The 17,208-nt window shown below is 45.2% G+C and overlaps 3 protein-coding genes across 3 annotated transcripts; 2 read left to right on the top strand and 1 right to left on the bottom strand.

Moving 5' to 3' along the window:
* The first annotated feature begins 472 nt into the window (after positions 1-472).
* Positions 473-10,691, top strand: LOC123445445 (expansin-B7-like). Its single transcript, XM_045122429.1, has 3 exons — positions 473-965; positions 1,047-1,594; positions 10,431-10,691. Exons 1-2 carry the CDS (start codon positions 582-584, stop codon positions 1,569-1,571), a joined length of 909 nt encoding a protein of 302 aa, XP_044978364.1. The 5' UTR covers positions 473-581; the 3' UTR covers positions 1,572-1,594; positions 10,431-10,691.
* On the top strand, positions 9,334-10,580 carry LOC123445444 (expansin-B7-like). The gene is made up of 2 exons (XM_045122428.1): positions 9,334-9,789; positions 9,883-10,580. The coding sequence occupies exons 1-2, from the start codon at positions 9,394-9,396 to the stop codon at positions 10,405-10,407; spliced, it is 921 nt and encodes a 306-aa protein (XP_044978363.1). The 5' UTR covers positions 9,334-9,393; the 3' UTR covers positions 10,408-10,580.
* A 4,362-nt stretch (positions 10,692-15,053) lies between the features above and the next one.
* LOC123445448 (glucan endo-1,3-beta-glucosidase GIII) lies at positions 15,054-16,671 on the bottom strand. Its single transcript, XM_045122432.1, has 2 exons — positions 16,498-16,671; positions 15,054-16,169 (listed from the first exon to the last, which is right to left on the bottom strand). Exons 1-2 carry the CDS (start codon positions 16,574-16,576, stop codon positions 15,241-15,243), a joined length of 1,008 nt encoding a protein of 335 aa, XP_044978367.1. The 5' UTR covers positions 16,577-16,671; the 3' UTR covers positions 15,054-15,240.
* Between the last annotated feature and the right edge of the window lie 537 nt (positions 16,672-17,208).

A 17,208-nucleotide genomic window follows, 5' to 3' on the forward strand; every position in this document is an offset into this window, starting at 1 on the left:
TGCGTGAGGTGTGCGTTTTAGGTGTGCTGCAACGGCTGTTGCTCCCGATACGTTATGTTGATGGATTGACGACAACACCGGTTTTAGATATGTGGAGTGAGAGCACTCCACATTATCGAATTGGTAGGTGTGAGTGGTGGCTTTGGATGAATTGATGTATACTCTTGTTAGACATTTGTGGAATAGTTAATAAAGATGGCTGCATGCATCAATTGATGGAGAGGCCGGAGGTTTAACCTCCTTTTCCAAAAAAAATACGTTGGGCTGATGATTATCGTTTTTAAAAGCAAAGAGAAATGCATCTCGTGACTACGGGAAAGGGTGTAAGCAGCCGGTTGGGTGACTCGCTCCATCTGCATGTGAACATGTAGGGCCCTCTGCCATCACGGCTCCCTCGTCCACTTCTCCATTCATTCTTCCTTTGTTACTAATTTTGATTGATCAATCAAGACTCGAGAGTAGTGTAGTACACGAGGAAGCTACGAACTGCCGGCCTATAAATTCGCAAGCTCTCCAACGGAATTAACCACCAGAGTAGGGGCATCGATCGCTAACCAGCGAGACCAGCAAGCAAGCGAGCCATGGCAGCGACCTCCTCCTCCTACGTCGTTGCGGTCGTTCTCCTCTGGCTGCTCGCCGCCAATGGCTGCTGCAGCTGCCCTGCACCTGCCCCCACACCTACACCTACACCTGCCCCGGCCACCCCCAGCCCCGATCCCGTTACACCTCCACCTGCGCCCGCTACCCCCAGCCCAGGCTCCGGCTCCGGCAGCGCCAACGGCTCCTCCGGCGGCTGGTTCGACGCCAGGGCCACCTGGTACGGTGCTCCGGATGGCGCCGGGCCGTTGGACAATGGTGGCGCGTGCGGGTTCAAGAACGTGAACCTGCCGCCGTTCAACGCCATGACGTCGTGCGGAAACGAGCCCCTCTTCAAGGACGGCAAGGGATGCGGCTCCTGCTACCAGGTCAGCCGGCGTTGCCGTTTAATTAGTTGCTTGACATTGAGAGTACGTGCTCCAAACTGATGCATTGATTGTTGCATGCAGATAAGGTGCGAGGGCAAGGCTCACCCGGCGTGCTCCGGTGTCCCCGAGACGGTGATCATCACGGACATGAACTACTATCCGGTCGCCCGCTACCACTTCGACCTCAGCGGCACCGCCTTCGGCGCCATGGCCAAGGAAGGCCGCAACGACGAGCTCCGCCACGCCGGCATCATCGACATGCAGTTCAAGAGGGTGCCGTGCCAGTACGCGGGGCTGTCGGTGACGTTTCACGTGGAGAAGGGGTCGAACCCAAACTACCTGGCGATACTGGTGGAGTACGGGAACGGCGACGGCGACGTGGCGCAGGTGGACCTCATGGACGGCGGCGAGCCAACGGGGTCCTGGAGGCCGATGAGGGAGTCCTGGGGCTCCATCTGGCGCATGGACACGCGCCGCCCGCTTCGGGGGCCCTTCTCCCTGCGGGTCACCAACGGGTCCGGCAGGTCGCTCGTCGCCGACCAGGTCATCCCCGCCGACTGGCAGCCCGACACCGTGTACAGCTCCGACGTCCAGTTCGATGAATGATCCCGTCCGATGATCCATGGAAGGCATGCACGTCCATGCCTGCATGGATTTTTTGTGCCAAGTTATATAGCTGAGACGTTGCTTGTGACGTCCGGTGCGTGTCCTCATCGTGTGCTAGCTCCCGCGTAGTACATAACATACGTGACAACTTTAATTAGTTTGTGGAATTTGGAGTAGCTAGGCAGCTGGTATATATACTACGCCCTCCGTTTCTAAATATAAGTCTTTTAAGAGATTTCACTAGGAGTCTACATACGGAGCAAAATGAGTGAATCTACACTTTAAAGTATGTCTATATACATCCGTATGTAGTCTACTAGTGAAATCTCTAGAAAGACTTATATTTAAGAACGGAGGGAGTATACGGTATATGCGCTCTCCTGGCCATTGCCCGCAGCTATAAATTTACGTTTTTAATTTCTCTTTATTACACAAGTTTATTATGTCACTGGTGTATATATATGTCTACCCTGTTCAAGTACATTAATTATGCTCTTGTTTGTTGTAAGTTGCGACATTGTACGTTCTTTGAACGGACATATTGGTCCAAGTGCATTCAATTTATACTCAATGTTCTTTTCATGAAAAATGTGTCTTCATGTTCAAAACAATATGTTCCCATGATGGTCATAATGTCACACTTTTATCACACATGAATGTGCTTTCTCCCATTCCCATATTCACAGTTCTTCATTGTTATTTTGTTCCATCTTCACACCTCTCTCATCCTCTTAGACATCAGCCATCAACAAAGTAATTAGAGTTTCTCGAGTGGTACACCATGAAACGACTCTAATGTCTATCGGCCCACCTACTCATCTTTTATCTCTTCAATTTCATGTGATGCAATCACCACCTCTAACCATAAGTCCAGCAATTTGGAAGACAATAATCTGCTTTGTCCTGGTCCTGGAACATTAGTTATATGTTCCCATTATTTGGAAGACAATTTGGAAGACAATTTCACGTGATTCAATTCACATTAGTTATATGTTGTATCTTAGAACCTAGGTCCTGGACAATTTTTCATTATTTCATGTAATGAATTATTTATGAAGGTATAGCTCTGGGCACCATTTTTTTAGTATGACACAACTTTGTTGTGCCATATATTTTTGATATTGTTCTTCTTAAAATCTACAAACCAATAACTCGCTCACAAAACATTAACAAAGAATTTACATGATCATATAGCTATGATTACTACTGAAATATATCCAAGATGATTTTCCAAAAGAGACAACTGCATGAATCTTTACTTCTGTAGGGACAACATATGGAAAACAATCATATTTATAAGTTTTAGTAAACAACAACATGAACATAAAAAAATGAACATGTTTGTAAACTGCAAGGGCAGAAACAACATGACGGGAAAAGAATTGAACATACAAAAATAATGGAAATTCCATTTGGCTCCCGGGCCAAAAAAATTCAAATAACAAGAAAAATGAGACAATCTTTTTTTTTGTGATCTTTGTCACATACAAATGCTATTTGTAAATAGTGCAAGAAAAAAACCGAAGACCAAATGTCACCCCATAATTTTTGTTTTCACCAACGAAACAACACTGCCCTGTTCTGCATGAAAATTGTCTAGCATGCTTGTGACACCAACACGATCATCTACAACCTTTTTCAGCATATTTCAAAAACATTTGCTATTATTTTCAGGGTACTTCACCGGGGAGCATGAGCTGCTGGGAGCCAAAATGCCCCTCCCCGAAAATGACATATATGTTTACCTCTCAAGCAGCATCAATATAAGTAGTAGACAATAACATCAACATGACAAATGAACATTTTTCTGAACTGCAAGTGCAGAACCTGCGCGACAGGTAAATAATTGAACATACAAAAATGATGTATATTTTCAACTATAAAGCAACCCTTAGTGAGGCCGCGTCCACGGGGAAACCCTTAATTATCATGAGTTGTAACCCAGAGGCGAGATTATGATAGTGGTGTGCATGGCACGAAATCGACAACGAGTTGAACGTGTTCGATGCCCTACTCCGCCCAGCATAATCGTCAACTATCCGCTTCATGCTATGCTTTTGCATAGTAGTACTAGAAACATACCAATGGGGATACCAGACTCCCTGAGAACACCTTTAATTCTGTTGTTTCCCTATCATTTACTACTCTTGTTTTTATTTACTTTTATGTTATTTAATTACAAGTCACCATTTTACTTGAATCTCATTTAAATCCGCCCACACACTTCTTTAAGTCTATAATTATCTCCAGACACAAAGTTACATAATTCCCTATGAGGAGCAAAAGCGTGATTCATGTGTCCCTGTAGGATCGATACTCTTACTTGAAAAAGGCTACAATTAAACCATGTGCACTTGCAGGCTATCAGGTTTCGGGAGTGGATCGAAATCATGTGGGATCTTCGGGATATGTTATACATAACCATGAAGCATAATTTCTTGCTGGAGATGGAATTCCTCTTTACCAAAAACTGCAAGCTGCTCATGCCCACTTGGAAACCTACTCCGAGGAGTTTATTGAACCATGGAAGACCAGAAAAAAAGAACTGGGCGGCGATTCTCTCTATTCTTAAAAAAATTCATGGGCTTAGTAGGGTGTTCACTAGTTTTAAATTTGATTGTATAAGCTGTAAGGCCAATTTGCGTGCTCTTGTCCTAATAAAACCGGCTGTGATTTCTCGACAGGAGTGTGCCTGGATTCGATATTTCTTTGCGTCTGACTTTTTTTGTTTGGTGTGTGTTTGATCCTTCTACCATGCGTCAGATTTTCATCTTTCTGCTTGATCGAAGGGTTGTTGAGGAGCGTTGGATGAGAGTCGTATGAAATTTATGTACGTGTGTAGTAGTGCTCGCTTGGATTTGCAGCTTTTGTAGACCCCTGCATCCAGCATGACTTATCGCCAGGTGGTGTTGTTCAAATAAAGTAGATTCCTAGTAAATGCTAATGATCCGACGCCAGTTCCTTAGCCATTCCGAGCGAACACCCTTCAGCATGTCGGATCCCACACGTGAATCTTAAAGTGCTCACTTCCACACACCTTTCTGAGCAAACTTGGAGCTGACAACATAACTCAGGATGGAAATCTGAACGAACACACTTGGGATGAAAATTTGTGTTTTTACAGAATGGCAATTCACCTTTTTCGTTGGTGTAGCATGGCAACCCTTTAGCCAGCACTGCAAATTCCAAGGATGACAATTTTCAGAATTTACCTTTGCTAGGCTGACAATTTTATAAGTGAAAGAACATGGCAATTACTCGGCTGCAACATGAAAATTTTCTGACATTTTTTATATAAAATGACAACTTTTACTTTAAAACATACCAAATCCTTATAGAACAGCAGAGGCAGATCATGACGTGGCTGTAGAGGAGTGTGCGGTTTGTACGCAATGGGCAGATTGTGCAGATGTTCCAACAATTTGTACTAGTCTCACTACCAGAATAACGCCCGTCGGCATAGGCCCGAAAACAGTCGGGATAGGCCTATGCCGATGTTGGTCGTCGGCATAGTCTCGTCGGCAACTCGTACGTCGGTGTATCGGAGAGCGGCCGTCATCATAGAAAAACCGTTAGCATAGGTGGCTAAGCCGACCGTCTTCATACAGCCGTCGGCATACATACACCGTCGACAAAATTCTACGTGTGACGGTCGCGCCGCCGTCAAACCTACGCCAATCACATACAGCCACGTGGCATCTGCTGGGCAATACAGGTATGAAGCTACTCCGACGGTTACACCGGCGCCTAACCAGCGGCCTATCTTTGTACTAGGATTGCCCAGCAGACAATGGCGGAGCTACCGCCCGGCAGTTTCCCAGGCTTAGCTTGCAATCCATTCCTTAAAATAATGACAAGATTGAACAAAATCCAGTTTTTCTATGGGCAAATCATCAAATAACTGCCGGCCATTAGAGCCTTCATATGTTGCCCAGGCTATCACATTGAGTTGGCTCCGCCACTGCCAGCAGATGCTACGGGCGCCTCTATGCCGGCGGTTACACCGTAATCATAGATCCATATTTACGCCGACGGTTTAACCGTGAGCATATAAGCACACCAGGAAAGCCCAGCGCCCGCCACGTGGCAGCCCTTGGTGGCTCGACCCATCTATGATGATGGTTAAACCGTCAGCATAGTTCTCTGTTTTTTTGTTTCCCCTTTTTCTACTTTGATTTAAATAAACAACACAACACACACACGCACGCACGCACACACACGCACACTCTATATGATTATTAAGTCTTTGCCAAGGGGGCATTGCCACCCCTAGCTTCCATTTGATCACGCTTTGAGATCCGTGCAACATCTTTTATGTTTGTCATTTGTTTAGTCTTTCATTTGTCTAATTGCACACGAATGATTTCTTAGCACTAAGCGGTAACAATGTTAAATATTGATACTATGTATACGCAAGGATATTTTTTGGTGGAATCTTTTGGAGTTCACGAAAAAATTATTTTAGGAATATAAGTCTTAATCACCAATCAATTTATTTGTACTATTACAAAAGTTAGGAAGCAATACTATTTTGAATACTCTTAGGGAATCTTTTTGGTCAAGTATACATGACCTGACATTTTGATATCCCTAGTTTAACACATAATCTACTAGAACCGTATTAGTGTGATCATTAGCATGCCTCATTCATTGAATCCCGATGGAGGAATGATGATGGCATAGTTTTTGCATGGATCACGAGGCATGAATTAAACGGACATAAGATGGGGTGGCACTACCACCTAGAGGGGTGGCATAGTCACCGGGTGTTAAAAAATCTATACTATATATATAGAGAGAGAGAGGAAAAATACATAATACCACCTAGGGTAGTTACCCCACATGTCTCATATACTATCATGTGATAGTATATGTATTAATTTATCATTGTAAGTATGTTGATATACTATATATAAGATAGTTGCAAGTGAGTTGCATGAAAAAATTGCAAGTTGACCCATGATTTTTACTACATTTCCAAAAAACGTATATATTTGTACGTAAAAAGAAGCATGCTCAAAATACGAGACATACTAACAAAAGCAGTATATATACTCCCTATTCATTCTTATATAGTATACAGTACGTCTACATACTCTTCGATTTAATAGATACTACATACAACATACAAAACTGAAGTGACGGTGACTACCACCGGGTGGTAGGAAACATTTGCCCTATTCTTTAATTAATGCAAATTTTCATTCTTTCCAAATCAACAAATGTTAATCAATTGACATACTAGCTATTAAATGCTAGGTGCCCCAAACATTTTACCTAGGAAAAATAAAGAAGAGAATCATGTATGAAAGTTCAACATCATCGCAAGTTTAACATCATCACAAGTTCAACATCACAACAAAAGTATCATCATAACAAGAAAAGCAACAAGTCATGTAAAAGGCATAGAAGACCGTCAAGTTTGTCATCGCAAAGGCTTAAGCCACGTCCACCGCCATCGCCAAAGCCAAGATCACCAAAGCCGAGGTCACTACCGCTACCGTCACCGCCACACCTCGCTAGACCGGAGTGACTGGGCTACTTGACTCGGGAGTGGAACCATCATTAGCATCACCACCGGCTGATGATCCATCGGTTCCCTACATGTTTGAAAAGAGATGGTAAGGCGATATATGATTGTATTGACTAAACAATAAGTTGTGGTTGAATAGTTCGGTGATGTACTAACCCGGGTGAAATAGTGTTGGGACACAAATTGTTCAAACGTAGGCAGCATAGCTTGTCGTCCAGGAGGTGGTGGTGGTGGTACCATTGTCGGAATCTGCCCGAATGCTATAGATGTAAACATAATCTTCGTCATGCGAGTGTTGTGCTCCGTGGCTGCTGCAACTCTCTGGTTCCAGTCAAAGAGCTGCTGACGTGCGAACTCCAAGTAGACCTACAATATGACATGATGGAACTGATAAACCACAACAATGCGAACAATAAGGGTCGAAAGAATGAAGATACAAGGGAAAATACTTACAGCGTGCTGCTTGGCTAGGATGGACTATGCACTGGACGTACTCGGGTGCTGGCATGACCTCGGCCTCGGTTTGGTAGCTCCGGTTCGTGTGTACGAGACAGAAGGGATGATCACAGGAGACAGAAGGGATGATCACAGAATCCCGAACCGACTGCCGACCATGACTCTTCGGCCATATGCTGACCATCGCTATCTCGTTGGTATCCATAGACATGGGGTCTGATGTGCCAGGATACCACTTCTAAAACAGCTCTGTGTAGGACGCCAGGTTCTCCTCGGTATCGCCGTAGTACTGACCCCCACCAGCCTTGCGATTAGTCCGCGCACGGGCGAGCCCCCACGACTCGATGTCTAAGAGCGGCCGCTTCAATTTCTCCTCCTAGACTGCCAATTAGAGGTTTGTCACACAAAAGAACATACGGTAAATAGAAGATCAAGAATGTTTCATGTACATATATATACCTGAAGTTTCTTGTGATGCGAGTGGTTCCGGTTTCCCTCACCGTGTGTTCCGTCAGATCCTCGATTAGCCTTGTTTGTGTTGCTCTTGGCAGAAAACTTGATCCACAGATCCACCAATCTCGCCCATCCATCATTCTTTCCAAAGCACCAATTAGGAGGCACCTACATAATGAATCATAATGGCATGTGAACACGAAACAATGAAATTTACCACAAACGTCGGAATGAAAAGTATGTTATACTTACCAACATGTACTGCTCCCTAGTCATGGTAAGGTTCTGTGCCGCGCTTCTTCCTTGGCTATCTTCTCGCCCAGAACAGTGTGATAATACGTCCGGATGGCCACCCAAAGCACCTCGTATTGTATTTGTCAGATCTGCTTCCTCGCAGCCCGCAGCACGAACTCATCGGCCTTGTCCTTATGCTCCTGAAGAATTTCTATAGCATGGCAACCCTTTAGCCAGCACTGCAAATTCCGAGGATGAAAATTTTCACCATTTACCTTTTCTAGGCTTACGATTTTATATGTTGCAATCATGGCAAAAATAAATGAAAGTACATGGCAATTACTGGGCTGCAACATGAAAATTTCCTGACAATTTTTTTGTATAACATGACAACTTTTACTATACAACAGCAGAGACAGATCATGACGTGGCCGGAGAAAAGTGGGTGGTTTGTTTGCAATGGCCAGATTGTGTAGATGTTCCAACAATTTGTACTAGTCTTGTTCCATTGTATCTTTCGATGCTTCGTTATTTTGTCACCGGATGGATTCTAGGGTTGTATTATGCCGTGTCATGGACTGACGGCCTCACGGGTAGCGTGTAACCAAAACCTCTATCAGATTATCTTAGCATGTCCTGATCGGCTACTGATGCGCACGTAGCTTAAGATGGGTATACTAGTTTGGTATTTTGGAAGTACATAGACACGCGAGCTAGCGCTCCACCGGTTACATGACAAATCATGTGGCTTTATATGGTCGGCAATCTGCATCATATGCTGGCTGCCGGCATGTCATACACAGTACTTGTATGTAGAGTGTATATATATGTGTATGGTGGATGATCCGTAAAAAAAATGTATGGTTGATGATGGAAGATGTTTTTTAAAACATAAAAGCAGAGAGAAATGCATCTCGTGACCACGGGCAAGGGTGTAAGCAGCCGGTTGAGTGCCTCCATCCATGCACATGTGAACCGGTAGGGCCTTGATGCCAATCACCAGTCATCTCCATTCATTCCTTCCTTCTTCCCTTTGATCTCCAGAAGCACCTCACTGGCTGGCCTATAAATTCGCAATCTCCCCAACGGCATTAACCACCAGAGTAGGGTCATCGATCAGTAACCAACGAGACCAGCAAGCGAGCCATGGCAGCGGCCTTTTCCTCCTACTCCGTCGCGGCCGCTTTCCTCTGCCTGCTCGCCGCCAACGGCTGCTGCGGCTGCCCCTGGTTTCTCCCTGCTACATTCTGCCCTGGACCGACACCCGACCCCATACCTACACCTGACCCCGCTCCAGCTACACCTCCGCCTGCTCTGGCTACCCCCAGCCCAGGCTCCGGCTCTGGCAGCGCCAACGGTTCCATGGGCGGCTGGCTGGACGCCAGGGCCACATGGTACGGCGCTCCGGATGGCGCCGGGCCGTTGGACAACGGTGGCGCGTGCGGGTTCAAGAACGTGAACCTGCCGCCCTTCAACGCCATGACGTCGTGCGGCAACGAGCCGATCTTCAAGGACGGCAAGGGATGCGGCTCCTGCTACCAGGTCAGCCGTTTAATTATTTGCTTGACATTGACAGTACGTGCTTGTCGTTCCGTTTATCCAGCTCCAAACTGATGCATTCATTGTTGCACGCAGATAAGGTGCGTGGGCAAGGTTCACCCAGCGTGCTCCGGCGACCCCGAGACGGTGATCATCACCGACATGAACTACTACCCGGTCGCCCGCTACCACTTCGACCTCAGCGGCACTGCCTTCGGCGCCATGGCCAAGGACGGCCGCAACGACGAGCTCCGCCACGCCGGCATCATCGACATGCAGTTCAAGAGGGTGCCGTGCCAGTACACAGGGCTGTCCGTGACGTTTCACGTGGAGAAGGGGTCGAACCCGAATTACCTGGCGATCCTGGTGGAGTACGGGAACGGCGACGGCGACGTGGCGCAGGTGGACCTCATGGACGGCGGCGAGCCAACGGTGTCCTGGAGGCCGATGAGGGAGTCCTGGGGCTCCATCTGGCGCCTGGACACGCGGCGCCCGCTTCGGGGGCCCTTCTCGCTGCGGGTCACCAACGGGTCCGGCAGGTCGCTCGTCGCCGACCAGGTCATCCCCGCCGACTGGCAGCCCGACACCGTGTACAGCTCCGACGTCCAGTTCGATGAATGATCCCGTCCGATGATCCATGGAAGGCATGCACGTACGTCCATGCCTGCATGGATTTTTTGTGCCAAGCTATATAGCTGAGACGTCGCCTGTGACTTCCGGTGCAAGTCCTCGTCGTGTGCTACCTAAGCTACATATGTACACGTAGTACATAACATACGTGGCAGCTTTAATTAGTTTGTGGGATCTGGAGTACGCAGCGAGTAGTATATATTGCCCGCAGCTATAAATTTACGTTTGTAATTTCTCCTGTATTACACAAGTTTATTATGTCACTGGTGTGTATATATGTCTACCCTGTCCAAGTACATTCTGCTCTTGTTTGTTGTAAGTTGCGACATTGTACGTTCTTTGAATGGACATATTGGTCCAAATACATTCAATTTATTCTCATGTTCTTTTCGTGAAAAATGTGTCTTCATGTTCAATACAATATGTTCCCATGATGGTCATAATATCACACTTTTATCACACACGAATGTGCTTTCTCCGGTATTCACAGTTCTCAATTGATATTTTGTTCCATCTTCACTCCTCTCTCATCCTGTTAGACATCAGCCGTCAACAAAGTAATTAGAGTTTCTTGAGTGGTACACCATGAAACGACTCTAACATCTATCGGTCCACCTACTCATCTTTTGTATCTTCAATTTCATGTGATGCAATCACCACCTCTAACCATAAGTACAGCAATTTGGAAGACAATAATCTGCTTTGTTCAATTCACATTAGTTATAGGTTGTATCTTAGAACCTATGTCCCGGACAATTTTTCATTATTTCATGTAATTAATGAATTATTTATGAAGGCATATATCTCTGGGCACCATTTTTTAGTATAACACAACTTTTTTGTGGCATGTAGTTTTGACATTGTTCTTCTTAAAATCAACAAACCAATAACTCGCTCACAAAACATTCACAAAAAATTTACATGATCATATAGCTATGATTACTATTGAAATATATCCAAGATGATTTTCCAAAAGAGATAACTGCATGAATCTTTACTTCCGTAGGGACAACATGGAAAACAATCATATTTATAAGTTTTAGTAAACAACACCATGAACATCACACAATGAACATGTTTGTAAACTGCAAGGGCAGAAACTACATGACGGAAAAAGAATTGACCATACAAAAATAACGGAAATTCCATTTGGCTCGCGGGGCCATTTTTTTTTTCAAATGACAAGAAGAATGAGACAATCTTTTTTGTTTGTGATCTTTGTCACATTCAAATGCTACTTGTAAATTTCAAGGCAAAAAAGGTTTAGCATTTTGTCGTGCGCAAAAAAAAAAACAAATCGAAGACCAAATGCACCCCAAATTTGTTGTTTTCACCGACGAAAGACCAGCTCCGTTCCGCATGAAAATTGCCAAGCATGCTTGTAACACCAACACGATCATCTACAATTTTTTCGGCATATTTTGAAATCATTTCTATTTTTTTCGGAGTACTTCACCGGGCAGCATGGGCTGCCGTGAGCCAAAATGCCGCTCCCCGAAAATGACATATATGTTTACCTCTCAAGCAACATCAATATATGTAGTAAACAACAACATCAACATTACACGATGAACATTTTTTTGAACTGCAAGTCCAGAACCTACGCGACGAGTAAATAATTGAACGTACAAAAATGATATATATTTTCAACTCTCAAACATCATAAATATAAGCTCTTTTTATGAAAATAAATCCAAGTGTGCATTGATATTTCTTGATAATGTCTTCACACCACGTAAATCGATGGCATCCATTTCTATCCTGAATAACGAAACTCAACATGCAGCCCACATCTGTAGACACAAAAATTTCAAGTGAAATAAAAAGTCACATTTGAAATTGCAATATAAATTTGAGCTTTCGAGATGTGTTGTATATGAAAAGTTTTGGCTTTTAAGACCATCGCTGTATCATAAGTTGGAATCAGGAGCAGTTTATAAGAAATTATATGAAACTCAGCTCAAATCTGCGCGGTATATGCATACTTGCATAGCGATATAGTGCAACAGTTTATATGAATATAATCGCTAGGTATAATATATGAGACTTCATCGATCAATAGCACCAGTGTATGCTTTGTTGAAAAGACTTAAACCTAAGAACAAAAGCCATTCATGCTATAAATCATACTCGAAGCCTGATACCCAGTGGATACTTTAGATGCACAGAAAAACAGATTTATAAACGCCCAAGAAACTGTAACTGGTTTCTAACATCATTGATTCAGAGGCAAATGATGACTGGCTATCCAACACTGATGATTTTTGTGAGGTCCGACATTCTTGTCCATGTGGCTAATACATGTTGAAATTAGTGATGGGCCTTAGGCCCATAAGACAATTTCAGAAAAATTTCCAAGGGCCCATGTAGGTGGTGGCATGACAAGATGGTGGGAAGTTTAGTCCCACCCCGCTAGTGGAGGACAAGTTGGACCCCTTTATAAGGGTCTCTCTTCCACATGCTATTGAAGAGTGAGAAGAGAAGGTGCCCTCGCGCACTCCGCCGCCTGCCTCGCCACGCCTTGACGCGGGAATGAGCTGAGCCGATCTCATACACGAGGCGTACACGGTCGACGGGAGAGCGATGTTTCTGCTATGACATGAACCTAGTCAATGCCATGTTAGTAATTATTTCATGGATTAATCTACTCGGAAAATTGCCTATTTACTCAACAATACATCCGTGTAGAAATCAATGTATGCGAAGTTACTGAATTTATTGCTTGATTAAAGAAACAATACTGAACATAAATTATTTTTCAAGCCACTCTCTTCTTCAAAGAACTATAACATGGTGCTATATTCTAAAAAATGAGATGGACGCAGAAGGAAGAAGACTTTGACATCCCCAACATTTTAATCGCTGTTTATATTTCCCCTGTAAGGATGTGATTGTAACCACATGTGATACTTAATATATGGCCTTAGACCTTTTCGTCAAAAAAAAAACTGAAAATACTGACGCGGTTCAGGCGTGGAGCGGGTTGGAGCGACCGGGAGAGAAGAAAACAGGAAAAACAAATATGTTTCTACATTGAGTCCGGTAAGCCCATACTGGGAAAAGAGCGACGCTACAAGTACGGACAGTTTTTACGGAAATTTATGGGAAGGATTAGGTGGGCTAAGATGATTGGAAGAAATAAGGGCGAGGGAGCCCACACGGTCGACGGGAGAGCAGGAGTAGTACTGCCTATATGCGTAGATGTTTCTGCTATATGCGTAGTACTTGCTAGTATACTCCGTGATCAGTATGACATGAACCTAGTCAATGCCATGTTAGTAATTATTTCATGGATTAATCTACTCGGAAAATTGCCTATTTACTCAACAATACATCCGTGTAGAAATCAATGTATGCGAAGTTACTGAATTTATTGCTTGATTAAAGAAACAATACTGAACATAAATTATTTTTCAAGCCACTCTCTTCTTCAAAGAACTATAACATGGTGCTATATTCTAAAAAATGAGATGGACGCAGAAGGAAGAAGACTTTGACATCCCCAACATTTTAATCGCTGTTTATATTTCCCCTGTAAGGATGTGATTGTAACCACATGTGATACTTAATATATGGCCTTAGACCTTTTCGTAAAAAAAAAACTGAAAATACTGACGCGGTTCAGGCGTGGAGCGGGTTGGAGCGACCGGGAGAGAAGAAAACAGGAAAAACAAATATGTTTCTACATTGAGTCCGGTAAGCCCATACTGGGAAAAGAGCGACGCTACAAGTACGGACAGTTTTTACGGAAATTTACGGGAAGGATTAGGTGGGCTAAGATGATCGGAAGAAATAAGGGTGAGGGAGCCCACACGGTCGACGGGAGAGCAGGAGTAGTACTGCCTATATGCGTAGATGTTTCTGCTATATGCGTAGTACTTGCTAGTATACTCCGTGATCAGTATGACATGAACCTAGTCAATGCCATGTTAGTAATTATTTTATGGATTAATCTACTCGGAAAATTGCTTATTTACTCAACAATACATCCGTGTAGAAATCAATGTATGCGAAGTTACTGAATTTATTGCTTGATTAAAGAAACAATACTGAACATAAATTATTTTTCAAGCCACTCTCTTCTTCAAAGAACTATAACATGGTGCTATATTCTAAAAAATGAGATGGACGCAGAAGGAAGAAGACTTTGACATCCCCAACATTTTAATCGCTGTTTATATTTCCCCTGTAAGGATGTGATTGTAACCACATGTGATACTTAATATATGGCCTTAGACCTTTTCGTCAAAAAAAAACTGAAAATACTGACGCGGTTCAGGCGTGGAGCGGGTTGGAGCGACCGGGAGAGAAGAAAACAGGAAAAACAAATATGTTTCTACATTGAGTCCGGTAAGCCCATACTGGGAAAAGAGCGACGCTACAAGTACGGACAGTTTTTACGGAAATTTACGGGAAGGATTAGGTGGGCTAAGATGATCGGAAGAAATAAGGGCGAGGGAGCCCACACCCCTTAGAATCAGAGGACGGTGGAGATCAGCTAACGAAGGAGTCCGTAAACCCCCCGTATTACTCCGTATGTTTAGAATTTTCCCTGGGAAAATGGGAAATGAATATACGGGGCAAAATCGACACACAAAACTTAATTACAGTAAATTATTGCATGTAAAAATGTGGAATTCAATAATCCTTTTTTTTCGACCTGTTTTATTGGATATTTAAGAAAGAAACAAAACATGACACGCGCGAGTGGTTATTTTCTTTTGCTGGTGAACACAGACTAGTGGTTGACTGATACGCATGCAGTTTGCATAATTGCATTACCAGGCAGCTTATTCGAACGCGAAATATCGAGCTTTCGTCGCACTAGAAAGTAATGGCGTAGGCCGGTGACATATTCGGCTTGAACAGCCCAAAGTTCTTCTCGAGCTCGTCCCCGTCCTTGAGGTTCTCGTTGAACATGGCGAAAATATACGTCTCCAACGCCCCGGACTTCTTGGGCGTGCCATTGCCGACGTGGTTGATCAACCCCTGGTTATACGCCCGCGCGTTCTGCGCCGTCGCCCCGAACCCTTGGTCCGACGGCCACCCGCTCTCCGATATGACCACCTTAACCCCGGGTGTGCCGGCTTTCTCCAGCGCGGCGTAGATGGAGTCGACCATGGCGTCGAAGAGGTTGGTGTATGTCAGCCCGTTGTCATTCACGGTGGTGCTGCCTGGCACGAAGGTGGCGAAGCTAAGCTGGATGTCCCGCGGGTTGCCCTTGTAGGCGAAGTAGGGGTACACGTTGGCCAGCAGCGGTGCGCCGGTGCTCGCCAGGAAGTTAAGGATGGGCCTCAGGAACCCTGACTTGTCCGCCAAAACACCGTTGGAGGGTGGGGAAGTGTTGTTGAAGACGTCGAACCGCACCGACGTGGACACCTTGATGCCGGCGAGGCCGGCGGCCGCGAGCGCCCGTTGCACGTTCCTCATGGCCGGGAGGATGGTACTCTGGCCGGCGCTGTCCATGACCTCGTTGCCTACGGCGATGTAGCGGAACGACACGCCCGGGAAGGAGGAGACGTTGGCCTTTACCCAGGCGGCCGCAGCGGAGGGGCTGGAGGCAAGGCTGGGTAGCGCGGGGCCGACGTCCATGAGGACGGCGATGCCCGTGCCGCTGAGCGCCGTGAGAACTTTGCTCTCCGGCTCGTAGATCCGCATGGCATCGATGCGCTTGGATCGGTAGAGCGTCACGACGTCGCTCGGCGCCGGCAGGTTGTTGCCGAGCACGCCGTTGCAGACGCCGATGGAGTGCACTGAAGAACAAAAGCGCGGCAAGCAAGAGCTAATAATGAGTTCGATTTGTTGCGTTAAGTACAGCAATGTAATGACCGCCCAAATACTGCGTACAAATGACGCACTTAATATTAATTGTGTGTTAATTCTATATGAAGGATTCAAACAAAATATACATGCATGCGTACAAACATCTTAGTAAGCATATACTCCCTACGTTCCTAAATATAAGTCTTTCGAAAGATTCAACTAATGGACTACATACGGGTATTCATTTTCCTCCGTATGTAGACATCCAGTAAAATATCTTAAAAGACTTATATTTAGGTACGGGGGAGTATATATTACCTGCTGGAAATGCTGCGAGGGCAACAAGGACCAGCGCCACTGCAAGCATGAGCTTGGAAGCAACACCTTGCTTCGTCATCCTCCTCTCTTTTCTCTCTGTATCTTTGAGGTATCTACCCCCCTTGTTTGGATGCAATGTACCAAGCACATTCGCTCTCTTATATACACAAAAAATTCTCGGAACTACCCGGCAGTTTGGCGCAATAATACACCATTATTAGTTCCTTATCTGTTTCGATTTTCCATAGCATCCACAGAACGTGTAGTGCTGGCATGAGATGAGACCGGCCGCCGGCGCAACTTGTTCGTTGGTCCGTGGAATCGGGTTGAGCGGTTGTCACCATCCAGTTCGGCCATAATTTGTCGTAGGCGCGTTGCGGTGATTGACTCGATCCGTCCGTGAACGATGAGGTCTTCGACGTGCCGGTACAGGTTGCATTCCATCGCTTGGCGACATATGCAGAGCTTGTCTCGCTCGTGGAATTTCCTCGCCTCGCTGACCGATGACCTAGCCCGTCTGAAGGGCTGATGGCGGCCTCCACAGTGCGTGCTTTGTTGCTTCCTTGCCACTAACCCCCAAGCTATGCTAATTGTCTGTGAGTACCTTGTGGCACGGGTGTTATCAACCAGGACCGAGAGTGGTGGTGGTTCACACCCGATCGAATCGTCTATCATAGCCCTCCCTCGACCCACCACGGTGCAAGCATCATC

Source organism: Hordeum vulgare, chromosome 3H (assembly GCF_904849725.1).
Source record: "Hordeum vulgare subsp. vulgare chromosome 3H, MorexV3_pseudomolecules_assembly, whole genome shotgun sequence".
In the NCBI taxonomy this organism is placed as follows: Eukaryota; Viridiplantae; Streptophyta; class Magnoliopsida; order Poales; family Poaceae; genus Hordeum; species Hordeum vulgare.

Coding starts and splice junctions, on each gene's coding strand:
- LOC123445448 (XM_045122432.1), bottom strand. CDS start 16,576: ATGACGAAGCAAGGTGTTGCTTCCAAGCTCATGCTTGCAGTGGCGCTG. Junction 16,170..16,497: donor CCTCGCAGCATTTCCAGCAG/GTAATATATACT, acceptor TTTGTTCTTCAG/TGCACTCCATCGGCGTCTGC.
- LOC123445445 (XM_045122429.1), top strand. CDS start 582: ATGGCAGCGACCTCCTCCTCCTACGTCGTTGCGGTCGTTCTCCTCTGG. Junction 966..1,046: donor GATGCGGCTCCTGCTACCAG/GTCAGCCGGCGT, acceptor TGTTGCATGCAG/ATAAGGTGCGAGGGCAAGGC.
- LOC123445444 (XM_045122428.1), top strand. CDS start 9,394: ATGGCAGCGGCCTTTTCCTCCTACTCCGTCGCGGCCGCTTTCCTCTGC. Junction 9,790..9,882: donor GATGCGGCTCCTGCTACCAG/GTCAGCCGTTTA, acceptor TGTTGCACGCAG/ATAAGGTGCGTGGGCAAGGT.